Consider the following 16,835-nt stretch of genomic DNA (forward strand, 5'->3'; position numbering starts at 1 on the left):
AATAAACCCATGGCAAGCAGAAGAGCTATAAAAGATTAGAGTGTAAACAAATGAGGTAGAAAACAAACAAAACTATAGAGAAAATGAAACCAAAAGTTGGCCCTTTGACAAGGTCAACAAAACTGACAAAAACTAAAAAGAAACACGTATAAAATAGTCAGGAAGGTCCTTTGTAACTCAGAGGGGTAAACATAACACAGAAGAGCTAAACCACTTAATTGACAGGTTAACAAACTCTCTGATAGTCCCCATGAGCCCCAGCCACAATGCTTGAGCATCTCACCCCCCTCAACAACTCCACGAGGAAGGCTTTCCTGCCATTTCTATGGACGAGGTCCCACTGCTGTTCTAAGTGGAGAAGCCAGAATTCCAACCTGGCTCAATTTGAAGCATTCATGAAACCAAATATGCCACCAGAAATACTCCAACTTTCCAGAAATGTTTTACTTAAAATATGAAAATCTGGGGAAGGAATATGATCTTGAATACATAACAGAATATTGTTAAGCTATGCTTTATAAATATAATCCCTAAGAAAATTTCTTCCAGGAAAATACAGAAAAAAAAACTATAAAATTCTTTCATCCATGCATTCACTTACTCAACAGATATTTATTTAAGCTATGTTATTGATACTGTCTCAGATACTGAAAGCAACTCAAGAAAATAGAACCACCTTAAATGTGTAAGGAACCAAAGAAGGAAGAAAAAGGGTGCCAGAGAATAACTAAAGGAGATCTGACCCAGATGGTTTCACAGATCCTACAACTTTCAAGGACTAGGTCACTCTGTGTAATGCCTCACACCTATTCCAGGAAACACAGAGAACATGTCAACTCATTTTATCACATTAATACAATCCTGTGATGACAAGCTCGAGAAATCAACTACGGATCTCACATGAGAAAATAAATGCAAATGTCTAAATAAAATATCAGCATTAAATATTATCTAGGAGTACACTGAACAATTTACTAGCAAGCCTGATACAGTCAATCTACTCATGCAGTTTGACACCAAATTAGATTTACGACAAAGTTGTCCAGCACCGCTGTTACTTAACACTGAGACTATGGCCAATGAACTAAATTTAACAGGGCGGGGAGTAAGGACACAGAACCACAACTATGACTTCCCAAATAGTTAATTCTGTATCTGGAAATAGTGTGAATATCCACTGAAACCAAACAGTTTAGTAAGGTGTCCACCGAGAATCAGATGTGACAGAACAGCACCACACCTGTGAAGAGAGCAGCCCGCGGCCCTGAGTGTGAGGATGCGTCCAGAGAGAATGCTGCCAGCAGGGAGGCCATTCGTTCGTGTCAGGGGCCACTCTCTCACGTGATTCAAGAGGGATTCTGAACCCTGTCAGGAATGGATCCCGACCAGGTTTAGCCAATCATGGTACTCCCCTTTGGTTTGCCAAGTACTGGGTTAGAAATGCCACATGACCCACCTCAGTCAAAAGGAGTAAGGGTAAATCCCCAGGGGTGTGGGAAGATTCCAGCAGAGACAACCTGGCCTCTAAGAGAAACATCCGAGGAGTCTCCCTTTTCCTCCGGATGCTGCCGTTTCTGGGCGACATTCCTGGGACCTGACAGTCACTTTTCATCCACAAGGGAAGCGCGAGGAGAAAACCAGCACACTGAGAATGTCAGCAAGGGGTGGTGGGAAGAGCCCCCTTGGCTGAACTGCCAGACACATTATAGTGTCCTCACTATTTAACTCAATGTAGTTAATTGAATTTCTTTTGCTGTTTGCAGTCAAATGCTAACTTATTCAGGTAGCAATCTCCCCAAACCAGTATCTTAAAACTCAGTCTCAAAGCACTTTGGGAACCTGACAAAATGATGTAAAATTCACATGAAAATTAAGGGAAAAACCAAATGGGAGGACTTCCCTGGTGGTTCAGTGGTTGAGAGTCCATCAAGTGGTAGAGAGTCCATCTGCCAATCTGGGTAACGTGGGTTCAATCCCTGGTCCGGGAGTCTCCCACATGCCGCAGAGCAACTAAGCTCATTCGCCACAACTATTAAGCCTGTGCTCCAGAGCCCAGGAGCTGCAACTATTGGGCCCACGTGCCTAGAGCCAAGCTCCCCAACAAGAGAAGCCACTGCAATGAGAAGCCTGTGTACTGCAACGAAGAGTAGCTAGCACCCACTTGCAGAAACTAGAGAAAAGCCTGCGCAGCAACAAAGAACCAGCACAGTTGAAAATATATGAAATTATTTTTAAAAGGATAACGCTGAACACTTTCTGAGTACCTAGTACGCATTAGTACACACTGCCCTAAGTGCTTTACGTGCATTAACTTGTTCAGTTCTTTTAACAGTCCCAAGAGAGAGTATTACTCTTAATCCCTTTCTGAGGATTAAAAATAGAGATTTGACCAAAGTCACAAAGCAAATACATTAACAGAATCAGAAAATGTAAATTAATACAGTCCTTTATAAAGCAATCGTGCAATATTCACCAACAACCTTGAGATGTGCTGACTGACCTGCAATGTCAGTGCAAAATCCACCCCGAGGAGCCAACTCTGAACACTGCCTTAAGTTCAGTAGTGGAAGGCTGGGCCACCCCACCTGGACTGGATCCACATGGTTACTCCACTCCCTCCACTCACACACAAGAGCCCCAGAAGAGACTGAGAGGAAAGGGATCTGGAGTAAAGCAAGCAGCCCATTTAGAAGAATTTGCCATATTCATAAAAAATAGGTGACAGAGGTGGGAGGGAGGTTGGGGGGGGGCGGGCGACAACACATGTGTACACCTGTGGCTGATTCATGTTGATGGACGGCAGAAACCAGCACAATATTGTAATTATTTTCCAATAAAAAATCAAGAACAAAACCACATAGCAAATCCAGTTACCTACTGGCTTCAGAGGAAAACAAAGGTTGTACACAGAAGAAACTATAATTTATAGCCCTGTTACTTGGCTCAGCAGTTAACGCAATTATATTGTATTCATAGTGTGCACACATCTGTGATAAACCTTCACTTCCAAGCCACTAGATTCTAAAACTAAATTAAGAAATAGTAACTTGATGTTATTTAGAAATAAAATATCAGAAGAAATTGGTTAAGAGTTGAAAATGACTAGGAACAAGTGGGGCAAAGAAAATGTTTATTTATTTTGAAATTGCTGTTTTTAAATTAAGTTGTAATATTCTTTGACTTTTTATATTATTCAGGTAATATCAGAAAGTAATTTTTAAAAGAAAAATATTCAGAAAAGCACAAATGAAATATAAATCCCCCATAAAGCCTACCAGCCAGAGATAAATAGATTTTGGTATCATTTCAGCCTGTGTTCTATACTTACATTTAATCTCTGTATTGTAAAAAATTAGACTGCTCCTAACTATATTGTTTTCACTTAATTTGTTAGGGCATTTCCTCAGTAATTAGAAAACAAGTTTTGATAGCTATGTCAATTGAAAGCACACGAATTTGACAATGAATTTGCTTTAAAACTGAGGGACTGTATTTCCTGAGAAAAAGATAAATCACATTTACAAGCGAAATTAATTTGCTCTGACAAGACTCCTTTCAACTAGAAAAAAGGTGCTTTCCCCATATACTACATTTTTTTAAAAAAATCAGGTTACAAAGTGTAATAGTATATGTACAGTGTGATCCCTAACTTGCTTGCTAATATGTAAACAGCAGTGGGCAAAACAAACCTAGAAAGACATACGCCAAAAAATAAATAAGAATTCTTGCTATAATTATAAGGGATCTTTATTTTCTTCTTAATGCTGTTTGAAATTTTATTCTGTGAAATTGTTGGGGGAAGAACACTGACTGAAACCGCCCACCCTGGCCAGGCCCTTTAGTAACCTTTCGCATGAGTTGTTTTATGACAGGAGATCCTGGTAAAGCATACGAAACGAATAAGCCACCACCAACCGGAAGAGTCCGGGAAAGGTCAAAAGGAGACACCTTGTGTCCGTCCACTTCCCAGAATCCCTCTCGCTAGCATCCATCTTGGCAGAGCGATGCGTGCGCCACCAGGAAAGACTCTGAATTAAAACGATTGGCCAAAAATAACCCGGAAACTAATCCCATCACCATAAAACCCCAGACTGCGAGCCACGTGATAGGGCAGTTCTCCTGGGCTCCCTTACCCTCCTGCTCTCCACCCCGGTGCCCTTCCCCAATAAAATCTTTTGCTTTGTCAGCACATGTGTCTACTCAGACAATTCATTTCCGAGTGTTAGACAAGAGCCCAGTTTCGGGCCCTGGAAGGGGTCCCCCTTCCTGCAACAAAATGAAAATACCTCCTTTCGTATCAATAAACAAGAAATGTCATAGCCATGAGCGATTTCTAGCCTCTGAATATGAATGAGGGCTCCCAAAACCACATTTGCTGCCACCTCCCCTAGATGACTGTTGGGGGGAGGGGTGATGCAAGGAAACAGGATTGGCCCCAGGCAGCTGAGGTGCATATGAAAGGAATGAATTCAGTGAGCCCAGAGGTTTGCATCTTTCCGTGCTAAATTTTGCATGCTCAATTCTGTGGGGATGAGAAGACACCTGGAAATACCCACCCAGGGTCTAGATACTGGGTGGAGCTTGGTTGGAAGATCCTGAGAGAATTCCCACCCAGGAGAAAGGCACAGGTGGGGGCAGGCTCAGTTTTTACCAAGAAATACCCAGGGCTTGGGTGAAAGACACCAAGGTGGCTCAACTGTAGAAAGACATAAGGAATGGAGCTCAGACTTGCAAGTACCTAGTTAACTGGACAAATTAAATTCCATCCTAAATATTGAAAAGTGAAAGTCACTCAGTTGTGTCCGACTCTTTGTGACCCCATAGACTATACAGTCCATGGAATTCTCCAGGCCAGAATACTGGAGTGGATAGCCTTTCCCTTCTCCAGGGGATCTTCCCAACCCAGGGATCAAACCCAGGTCTTTCACATCACAGGCGGTTTCTTCACCAGCTGAGCCACTGAGGGGACTCTTTAATACGTACGCAGTTAAAAATTAAAAGCTGGCTTCACACACACACAAATCACAATCTGGTGACCAACTCTGCAGGCCAACCATGCTTCCCTTATAGACAGACCAGAGAGCGTGTCAGTCGCTCAGTCATGTTGGAATCTTTGTGACTCCATGGACTATGGCCTGCCAGGCTCCTCTGTCCATGGGGATTCTCTAGGCAAGAATACTGGAGTGGGTAGCCTATTCCTTCTCCAGGAGATCTTCCTGACCTAGGAATTGAACCAGGGTCTCCTGCATTGCATGCTTCCCTGATAGCTTGGTTGGTAAATAATCAGGCTGCAATGTGGGAGACATGCGGTCCTAAAGAGTTGGACACAACTGAGCCACTTTCATTCTCATTCCTGCATTGCAGATGGATTCTTTTACCAGCTGAGCTACCAGGGAAGCCCTACAAATGCTAATAAAAGCAATTAAGAATATCAACAAAAAAACGGGGGGCCGGGAGGTCTAGTTATTATTTCGACGAGGTAAAAAAATTTTCTTTTTAAAAGGAGTTACGTCAAATGAATAAAAAATTCTTTAGATGGTTATTTAAAATGGGATAAATAAAACATATATGCCTTTTACCCAAAGCCTTTGGCATTAAAGTAGGTAAAATAGACAGGTAACAAAAAGAAAAATCCTTCTAAACTCTCCCCTAAGACAAAAACTTGTTGACTGGATACTGATGAAAACTTAAGGTAAAGGTATGGAAGCTGGCACAATTTAGATAAATATCAGTTCAGTTCAGTCGCTCAGTCCTGTCCAACTCTTTGTGACCCCAAGAACTGCAGCACGCCAGGCTTCCCTGTCCATCACCAACTCCTGGAGCTTGCTCAAACTGAAGTCCATCGAGTCGATAAAAATGTAAGTTGGTATATTTAAATGGGTTTTATATAAGGTGGTTAAAGCTCTTATTTAATTATACTGTGGGATAACAAGGCATATAGATTGCCACTAAGGAAATATTAACTAAACATACTGAGGAAACTAATAGTTACCTGAGTAATACAAAATAAGTAAACTGGGAACTAACATGCAAGGGTTAATTTTTTTAAAGTGATTTTCCTTTGGTTTAATTTATAAACTCAGAAAGGTCTTTACTAAATGCCTTATAACATAGAACTTCATAAATTACATTTGAGTTTGATAAAAATCATGCCACTGATTTTAGTAACTTTAGGCGACAAAACCATCTTTTAAAAAACTAACCTACTGCCTTTTGTCTTGCAAATATCTAAACCAGAATATGAAAACAGGCCTCAAGGAGCTGAGACTAAGCCCAATTAAGCAGGCACGACCAGGGAAATCAAGAAAAAAAAGTGGCAGTTTTAAATCTCAACTGCTGAGAACGTTCCCTCAGCAAAATCTTACAAATAGTATGCCTTAATCATGTAAACAAGCAACTTTAAGGTATTCCAACTGTTTGTTAACCAGTAAGCTTATACTGTAATACCTGGTAATGCCATGAGATCTCTATAGTTAATGTCTGTATACACATCATAACATATAACATGTCTCTGCTTCTAAAAGATATTATTAGAATAGAATTTATAAATAGCGCTACTTAATTTTAATAAAAAGTGCCTACATTTAAAGAAAACTGACAATTTTCAGGTTCACATGAACTGGGAAATATTCAATATTAAATTGAATGTCTGACAATATTTAAGATTGTGGATCCAAATTAATAAAGACATCATTAAGAATCATCATTAAGAAGAGGTGACAAGAACACATAGAAGAAACTGCACAGAAAAGGTCTTAATGACCAGGATAACCACAACGGTGTGATCACTCACCTAGAGTCAGACATCCTGGAATGCGAAGTCAAGTGGGCCTTAGGAAGCATCACTACGAACCAAGCTACTGGAGGTGATGGAATTTCAGCTGAGCTATTTCAAATCCTAAAAGATGATGATGCTGTTAAAGTGCTACACTCAATATGCCAGCAAACTTGCAAAACTCACCAGTGGCCACAGGACTGGAAAAGGTCAGCTTTCGTTCCAATCCCAGAAGAGGGCAATGCCAAAGAGTGTTCAAACCACCACACAACTGCAGTCATTTAACATGCTAACATTTTCAGTAACACTAAAAATTCTCCAAGCTAGGCTTCAACAGTACATGAACCGAAAACTTCCAGTTGTACAAACTGGATTTAGAAAAAGCAGAGGAACCAAAAATAAAACTGCCAGCATATGATGGATCATTAAAAAAGCAATGGAATTCCAGAAAAACATCTACTTCTGTTTCACTGACTACACTAAAGCCTTTGACTGTGTGGATCAAAACAAACTGGAAAATTCTTACAGAGATGGGAGGGAATACCAGACCACCTTACCTGCCTCTGACAAATATGTATGCAGGTCGAGAAGCAGCAGTTAGAACCAGGCATGGAACAATGGGCTGGTTCCGAATTGGGAAAGAAGTACGTCAAGGCTGTATATTGTCACCTGCTTATTTAACTTCTATGCAGAGTACATCATGTGAAATGCCAGCTGATGAAGCATAAGCTGGAATCAACACTGCACGGAGAAATATCAATAACCTCAGATATGTAGATGACACCCTAATGGCAGAAAGGGAAGAGAACTAAAGAACCTTTTGATGAAGGTGAAAGAGGACAGTGAAAAAGTTGGTTTAAAACTCAACATTCAAAAAGCAAAGATCATGGCATCTGGTCCCATCACTTCATGGCAGATAAGATGGGGAAAAAAACTAGAAACACTGACAGACTATCTTCTTGGGCTCCAAAATCCCAGAGGTGGTGACTGCAGCCATGAAATTAAAAGACACTTGCTCCTTGGAAGAAAAGCTATGATGAACCTAGACAGTGTATTAAAAAGCAAAGATGTCAACTATGCTGAAAAAGGTCCATAGTCAAAGTTATGGTTTCGCCAGTAGTCATGTATGGATGTGAGAGTTGGACCATAAAGAAGGCCGAGTGTCGAAGAATGGATGCTTTTCAACTGTGGTGCTGGACAAGACTTTTGAGAGTCCCATGGACAGCAAGGAGATGAAACCATCACTCCTAGAGGAAATCAACCCTGAATATTCATTGGAAGGACTGATGCTGAAGCTCCAATACTTTGGCCACCTGATGCAAAGAGCTGACTCACTGGAGAAAAAGGGGTCAACAGTGGATGAGATGGTTGGATGGCATCACTGACTCAATGGACAGGAGTTTGAGCAAACTCCGGGTGACAGTGAAGGACAGGGAAGCCTGGAGTGCTGCAGTCCATGGGGTCACTGAGTTGGACACAATTGAGAGACTGGAGAACAAAAGAGTCATCTAAATGAAGTATAATATTTTATTGTATTTAGGTTTAATAAATAAGACCTTACTAATCTCTTGCAAGAAAATAACTAGACATGATGAAACTTCAAGGTAAATGAGATAAAAACTTTGGGACAAAAGCTTTAAAGTATTATTTTAGAAATGTCTACTTAATGTGATCTTTCCAGATGTTTGGTAACTTAAGATTCTTAAAGCTGTGCCAATTTAAGCTACGAAATGAAAATTTACCTAAAAGATACTAAGGTACTAAGTCATTAATTACTAGAAAAAAAAGTCAAAAGTATTTGAAAATATTAATGAAAATGTTTGATATCACCTAAGATGTTCTGTATAAGAAAACAGGGTTTCAGATGGTAAAGAATGTGCCTACAATGCGAGAGACCTGGGTTCCATCCCTGGGTCAGGACGACCACTTAGAGAAGGAAATGGCAACCCACTCCAGTATTCTTGCCTGGAGAATTCCACGGACAGAGGAGCCTGGTGGGCTATAGTCCATGGAGTTGCAAAGAGTCAGACACGACTGAGGAACCAACACACACATTAAGAAAACAAATGTTTTTAAAAAAATACCACTGATGTTTAAGCTCACCAATTTATAAAATGCCAACTTAAAGAGAGAACCTAATTGTTTACTTCTTAGTTTCACTAAAATTAATGTTTTAAGAGTTGAGGATTCTAATTTAAACATGTAATTACAACTGTGAGAAACAATACAGTAACTTTTCAAAATACAGTAGGAGATACAATATATGTTTTCAATAAAGAAGATATGAGAAATGAAATTACATGTTGGTAAAAAAAGAGCTGGTTAATTTTATTTAGATGAAAAATGAAAGACAGGTTGGATACAAAAAGTGATTATGAGGAGGAACCCTGAGGAAAGTTTTATGCATAGTCATGATTAACTAAATTTAGACTGAAGTTAACTAAGTAAATGGACTGTTAAGTGAGCTAATGCAAGACTGGAAATTTTGTCTCCTATAAGTGCTCCTTTTGATAACAGATTGTTTTATGAGGAGCTGGGGCTGCAGGTGGAGGCGGGCCTGAGATGGCAGGTGGGCGGGAACACCTTCCCGAGGGAATGAGGGAACAGGGACCCCTGGGAGGAAAAGACCACAGGCTCCCAAGCAAGAAGCACGCTGGCCTGGACCACAACGGGGCAGGACGGCCAGATGGCTGTGACGTGGACGTATTGCCACGGCAGGTTCAGTACAGCTTGCCGGTGAGCTACAAGCAGGAAGTAAGGAAGAATCCCAGATGGTGCCAAAGCACTGGATAAATGGTAGTGCCAGTTACAAAACAGGCTGCCTGGTGAGAAGCAATTGTGAGGGGTGGAAATCAAGAGATCCATTTACAGCGGGTAGGGTGGGGGTGTACAATATACACGGAGGGAGTAAGAGGGACAAACTCTTTGGTGTCAAATAAGCTACAATGATATAGGGCACAACATAGGGAATATAGCAAATATTTTACAGTAACAAGACAACCTTTAAAAACAGAATCACTGTACTGTCCACTTGTAACATATAACACACATCAACTACATTTCAGTAAGAAAAACTAGATCAACGCAGGAAAAAAAAAAAAAAGACTCATTTGGAACAGGTGAAGTGTGAGATGATCATCAGGCATTCCGGTCAAGATGTCAGGTAGACAAGCTCTCTCACACGCTGCCCAGAAGGTGTAGAACTGGTACTGAAAGCACAGGCCTCGTGGTTACCTCCCAGGGTGCAGGGGCAGAGGGGGAAGTAGCCCAGGCAGCGCCGAGGCCCACAAGAGAGGTGACCCAGCAAGCGCAAGCGACCAGGGAGGTGGCCTTGAAGTCCAGTAAAATATTTCCAGCAGGAGATGGTGATCACTGGGCTGAGCTGCCAGGGAGGAGAGCTGGTGACCTCGATGCGGGGAGCTTCAGCAGAGCTGATGGAGGAAAACTGAGCTTTGTTCCAGGGTAAATTGTAAGACCACGGAGGACAGACACGTCCCTGAAGCCACATGAACTACCTTCACAGATACCAGAGCTGTGCTCCACCTCCATCATCATGCAAGCTCCCAGCAAAAAGGAAGTGTGAAATCAGTCACTGAACGAATGTCAATCTGAAAATTCCCAATATTTCAACCCATAATAAGAAACCTGAATGCAAGGACTTCCCTGGTAGTCCAGTGGTTAAAAATCCACCTGCCAATGCAGGGGACACAGGTTTTATCCCTGGTCAGGGAACTAGATCCCATATGCCTCAGAGCAACTAAACTCATGCACCATAACTGCTGAGCCTGTGCTCTAGAGCCCATGCTCCGCAACAAGAGAAGCCCCCTCAACAAGAAGCCCGAGACAAAGAGGAGCACCCACTTGCCACAACGAGAGAAAAATAAGATAATTAAAATAAAAGGAAGAAAAACCCAAATGCACATGAAAAAATGCTCAACATCCCTAATTATTAAGAGAAATGCAAATTAAAACTATAATGAAATAACACCTGACAGCAGTCAGAATCAAAAAGCCATCAAAAAGTATATAAATTCTAGAAAAGCTGTGGAGAAAAGGGAACCCTCCTACACTACTGGTGAGAATGTAAACTGGTGCAACTACTATCGACTACAGTATGGAGGCTCCTCAGAAAACAAAAAAGAGTTACCAACCCCACTCCTAGGCATAAACCCAGACAACACCGTAATTCAAAAAGACACATGCACCCCTGTGTTCACAGCAGCACTATTCAGAAACAGCCAAGACATGGAAACGATCTACACGTCCATCAACAGATGACTGGATAAAAAACACGCAGTACCTATACACAATGGATGCTCAACCATGAAAAAGAACAAAATAACGCATTTGCAGCAACACAGATGCAACTAGAGATTATCACATAAGTAAAGTCAGTCAGATGGAGAAAGACTAAAATAATGGCACAGGGCTTCCCTGGTGGTCCAGTGGTTAAGAATCCACCAACCAGTGCAGGAGACACAGGCTCAATTCCTGGTCCATGAAGATTCTACATGCCTCAGAGCAACTAAGCCCATGCACAACTACTGAGCCCACACTCCACAAGAAGCCACTGCAGAGAGAAGCCCATGAATTCCAACTAGAAAGTAATCCCCACTCGCCCCAACTAGCAAAGGCCGCCCGCAGCAACGAAGACCCAGTGCAGCCAAAAATACATAAAATAAAATTATAAAAAAATAAAAGTACGGCACAAATGAACTTATCTACAGAACAGAAGGAGGCTCAAAGACAGAGAACAGACTTGTGGTTACCAAAGGGGAGGGGAGAAGACTGGGAATTTGGGGTTTTAGATGCCAACTATTACATTTAGAATGGAGAAACAAGAAGGTCCTACTGTACAGCACAGGGAACTATACTCAATATCCTATGATGAACCATCACGGAAAAGAATATTTAAAACAGAAGGTATGTATATGTAAAACTGAATACAGCAAAGAGTGGCACCACATTGTAAACCAACTACTTCAATTAAAAAAAAAAAAAAAAAGACACTGGAATGGCTGAGAGCCAGAGCCCCCTGCCCACCCCACATGTCACACCCTCCCTCCACGATGAGGGACGGACACACACTGCACTCCTCTCTCACACCCTCGTGGACACTGGGAGCTAAGCGACTTAATCTGTACTGTGACCGCAGCTGAACCAACAGACCAGAGAAAACACATCCCTTCTCCCAGAGTTTTCCAGAGATTCTATATAAATCAACGACATACTATGAACACGTCACCATGGGGTTAAAAACAAAACAAAGCAAACCGGTGATCAAGTCATTTAAAGAAAATCTTACTCGAAACCCTCTGAGACCTTAGAAACAGCCAGTTAACAAAACAAGTCATTTCCCCTTCCCTGATTGACACACTTTCTGTGTCCTGTACTGCAGCCTGACAACAAAGCCCTCTGCGGCAAAGGAAGGCCAAAAAAATTAGCGAGGTTTCCTACCTGACACAACGTCTTCTGATAATTCCCTTTCTCGTTCAATTTTCTCCTCAAGAGTTGAAATGCAGAATTCATAGCCAGCAAGAGCCAGTTCCTGTCTGTAAAGCAAAGAAGATCAATCAGCTGTCCTGTCTTCCAGCTCAGGTTTGCATCATCTAGTGTTAAGATGGATGGGAACTCTGTTTCAAGTCCCTAAGGGGTGTCAATCTCTCCTCTGTAAGAAGTTTGGTTTTTTGGGTCATCTCGGAGTGCTGCTGGGGTTTCAGTAACTGACACAACCAGCGCTCCCTCCTCCCCACTAGCAGAGCTGAGGGGCCAGCTCCTCCTGCGAGAGCATCTGATGCCTGCTCAACCCAAGAGCAGCGCCAACGGAGGCCTGGGCTCACCGCAGAATTCTAACTGCCGACCTCGTCCATTTCCGGGGGGTGAATCGGCTCACCACTCCCCTCAAGCTGCAGGTCTCCAACGCAAGTTTCTTTTACAGAAATGGAAGCACCAACCAGGGTGCTAAAAGGCATTTAGCCCCAGTCCGGAGACCCTGAGTCACCAATGAGGATGCCCAAGCAGCCAGCAGGCCGACTCTGGACAGAAAGAGGGTTGCCCGCTGGCATCTCAAGAGACACGGTGAGCACCACAAAGCACACATCTGTCCTGGTCTTTGCTCCTCCATTCTGGCTCTCAGCTCCTCACTGCAAGCGGCACTAAACAAGCTTACCTCTCCGCTGGGCTTGGCCAGACAACCCCACCCTACTCCGTTCTTAGAAGAGGAGCAGCTTTCCCCGAGCCAAACCTCGACAGCAGCAGGCACCTCATCCAAGCAGGGCGTGGAGCAGGGGAGGCTGCCCACAAGACGTTCTCAGTCATCAAGAAAGAACACCTCTGAGCAGGGGAACTTATGGGCTAATTATTGTAGGTACCGCACAGCTTTCACCTCTTGAGAGATCGTGGGCATCTCTCACTGTCCAGTGTTACCATCTCTGGGCTTCTCCTTAACCCAGGGATCCACACCCACCAACATCTGGTCCTGTCTGTAACCCGTCCAGAAAGACTAACCCGGCTGCGATGCTCCCTGGCATGAACCAACCTCAAAGTTTCTCTATAGACTTGGAGTCAGAGGCCCTGAGGCTCTGGTCCATCCAGTGTCCAGCCAAATGCCAGGAGATGGACCGGTTCCCCCCAAGAACAAAGGAGCGGACCACTCGGGCTGCAGGTGCCAATGCCAGGGTCTCTGGCTGCAGTGAGCACTCCTCCTACAGCACTGGGCTAGGTACCATTCAAAACTTGTAGTACCCAATTTCTGCAGCAACTCAAGGGCTAAGGAGAAGCCAGGCCTTCCCTTAAATTTACCCCAAATTAACCCTCCAGGAGTCCTCTGCTTACATCCTCCGAGTTTTCACCTAGACAGTGAATACTCCAGGCCCCTCTATCTGTGTCCCTGACCTTTGGCACACATCTAAAAGGTTTCCCAAAGCCTTTCCTAGGTACCTGGCAGACTTTTTCTTCTGTGTAAGAATCTAGACTCATCCAATACTCTTAAGTAGTACTGCTTTCCTGTCCCACTCATCCAAAGGTCTCTATCCCATGCCTCGCTGCCTCCTTGCTACAACCTAGCCACCCCATCACCTCTACAGCCTTTACAAACCACCCACCGGACGAGCCACTGACACCCTCTCACAGCAACGCTCTCATTATGTAACCTGTACCTAACTTCCTGCTTTGTTGATACTTCCACCAGCAAAATATGCCACTCCCGGCCACTCTTGCATTGCTCCCAGCTCTCCTAGGAAGAGCAAAACTAAGGTTCTAACAACTTCCCAGTTCAAGCAGGAATAGAACACATGACCAGGCCTGTCATAGTGCACCACAGGGACGAGGGCCACAGGCCCTACTGGGCATGCTAATGGACACAGGAGGGGCAAGACTGGAAAAGGCTCAAGATCTCAAAGATGAGGGACGGGACACCAGGAGTGTGACAACCGAGATTGTGGATACCCAGGTGATTAGTAGGATGAAAACTGTGACACTCCAGGGTCAGTTTCTGACCCACAGCCCTTGCCCCACGCTGCTCCCACACCCAGACTCTGACTACACTTACCTACTCTGAGCAGCGTAAATAGTGGCCAGCTTTAGGGAGATCTCTATGATTGCATTGTCTTCCTGTTGGTAAAAGAAAAAGGAAGTTAGTTCATAACAAATAAAATTTCCTCACAAAATTTCCTCCTATTTCAGATTAATTTCTAGACTGACTACATCCTGAAAGCCATAGTTTTGATGCTTTTGGAGGAATCAGGTGTCATGCTTTTGCATGAGTCAAAGACTGGCAGTTTTTATATTGGTCTTAGGGGGAAAATCCCAACTTCTTGGTCAAAACACATGTGAGGGCTGGGTGGAGTTTCTAGGACACAAGGCTATTTTGAAAACTGCTTCAGCTAGGGTGTAATACTATGTAATGTCCTTACCTGTTGCATGCCCCCTCCAAGCAGGTAACTCATTGTTGCTTTAAAAAGTTTTTCTGCCTAAAATCATAAGGAAGAGATTTTTTTCTTTTATTTGGGCCCCATATCTAGATGACCCTGCCTTCTAAGTACTAGTCTGAGGCAGCATTCCTTGAAAAACACACATACACAGAGAAAGGTAACCTCGTGTGGGAAAAACAGACTAAACTACTGGGACTCCACATCCTCTGGGTACCTTGAAAACTACTCTGTGATGTGTAGAACCAGCTTCAGAGATCAACTTCCCACCCAAACCCACTGTGGCAGAGACTGAAAACTAGCCCTAACAGTCACTCTCCTCTCCATCTTTTCAAGTACATTCTCCTCAGTTTCCACCAGGTCAAGGGTCCTTCCTTTGCATTTCAGGTGTGATCATGTGACGAGACTGCGGCCAAGAGATGCACGCAGTTTACACGAACAGCCTCAACAGCGTACTTCACAAGGACGCTGCTGGCCCTCCATCCTCTCCCTGCCCGCAGCTGGAGATGAGCCAGCGCTTGTACTCAGGCGAGAATACATCTTAGAAGGAACCTGGGCTCCTGGGTCACTTCATTGGGTAGAAGTGCCCATCCCTCTTCAGGGTTCAGCCGCCTCTGGACTAATGCATTAAATGGATACGCTTCCCTCTTATTTCAGTCACTTTATCTTGGGGTCTCTTTGTTACAGCAGCTTAGTCTGTACCCTTATGTGAGAGGTCCCTTGAGGCTAGCTATTCACAAATTCACAACATTACAACATGACTTACTTACATTTTCAAGCTGACCCCTTATAAATGCTAAGTTCGCCATCTGAAAGCAGATTACAAGTTGTTTTTCAGTTTAGAGCACTGTGTTTTCACTTACTTCAAAATCTTTACACTAAAAACTCCCCTTTGCTTTCACCTTCTATCTGAAAAAAAAAACAAGCCAGAAATTGTCACTAATCTGCTAGAAGCAAAGTCCAGCAATGGGGTGAGAGTACATGCATAGACTCTGATGATGACAAATCTAGATCCACTCTTCACTGAGAACACAAATATTAATGATAATTGTTTCTTTTCAGCCTGGGGTTGAGGTTTCTTAAACATGACAGTTCAAGGGTAATAAAAATTGAAAGCTAAAGAAAACTTAGTGAAAACAAAACCCAGAGAGAGAGCCTGCAGGTGAGGAATACTAATCAGGAGCACTAACAGCCCTTCTGCACCATCGTCGGCGGCTCAGACTGGTCAGAGGAGTTACCAGGTCATAAGTGTAAGCGATGGCTTTTGTGTTGTGACTCTTGTGGGCAAGACGAAGAGCATCATGCAAAATCAGCTCTGCCTCTTCTGGCTCATCTTTCATGATGCACAACTGAAAAGAGAAAACAAAATAAAAGAAAATGAAACACGAAAAGAACAGAGACATGCACTGCCAGACAGAAGCAAGTACCGCTCCGTGTCCCAGTACACAGCGAAGCTAGTCATTCATTCCTCAAACATTTATTGAATCCCTGTTGTGCAAAGGCAAGGTGTCTGCAATCGCAACTGGAGAGGGGCTCCCCTGCAGCTCCGCATGGCCATAATATAGCACACTGGCTGAAAGAGTAGGCAGTGGGATCGTGAGCACCTTTCACCAGCTCTTATGAGGGAGCACTACATCCTCCTCCGCTCTTCCTGCAGGACAGGTGAGCTCAATCACAACCAATGATACAGGCTGTGAAGAAAAGCAAGAGAAAGGAACAAGGGGTTTCCTTCAAATGGGAGTCAAGAGAAGCCGCCCAAGGAAGCGACAGTTAAACTGAGGTAAAAAGGAAGAGAAACAGCCAACCAAGTAAGGAATTGTGGGGGTAAATTGACCCAAACAGAAAACAGGGAATGAGCGGAGGTGCTCCAGGCTGAAGAAAACGGATCTTCAAGAACCACTCAAACAATGAAAGTGAACAGATGTGAACCGAGGATGGTGACTGCTACTGCCAAGTAGAGAGGCAATGGGGTTGGGACCACAGGTCTCACCGGCCAGGACAAGGAGTCTGGGTTCTACCACAAACGCTGTGACGGGTCATCCAAGGCTTGTGGGCACGGAATGACACCAGCTGATTTACATTTAAACGATCGCTCCAGTTGCTGTTTAGTCTGGATGGCAGGGGGGCAACCG

The 16,835-nt window shown here is 43.4% G+C and overlaps 1 protein-coding gene across 2 annotated transcripts in view; it reads right to left on the bottom strand.

Annotated features, from left to right (window-relative positions):
• Positions 1 to 16,835, bottom strand: part of TTC19 (tetratricopeptide repeat domain 19) — a 29,163-nt gene that overhangs the window by 10,935 nt on the left and 1,393 nt on the right. For both annotated transcript variants that reach the window (XM_061143573.1, XM_061143572.1), the window contains 5 exons: positions 15,942 to 16,052; positions 15,474 to 15,512; positions 14,689 to 14,745; positions 14,325 to 14,386; positions 12,233 to 12,327 (listed from right to left, as the gene is read on the bottom strand). In XM_061143573.1, coding sequence (XP_060999556.1) covers positions 12,233 to 12,327; positions 14,325 to 14,386; positions 14,689 to 14,745; positions 15,474 to 15,512; positions 15,942 to 16,043 — 355 coding nt within the window. In that variant the 5' untranslated portion in view covers positions 16,044 to 16,052. The remainder of the gene's footprint in view (positions 1 to 12,232; positions 12,328 to 14,324; positions 14,387 to 14,688; positions 14,746 to 15,473; positions 15,513 to 15,941; positions 16,053 to 16,835) is intronic.

This window comes from Dama dama, chromosome 5 (assembly GCF_033118175.1).
Source record: "Dama dama isolate Ldn47 chromosome 5, ASM3311817v1, whole genome shotgun sequence".
In the NCBI taxonomy this organism is placed as follows: domain Eukaryota; kingdom Metazoa; phylum Chordata; class Mammalia; order Artiodactyla; family Cervidae; genus Dama; species Dama dama.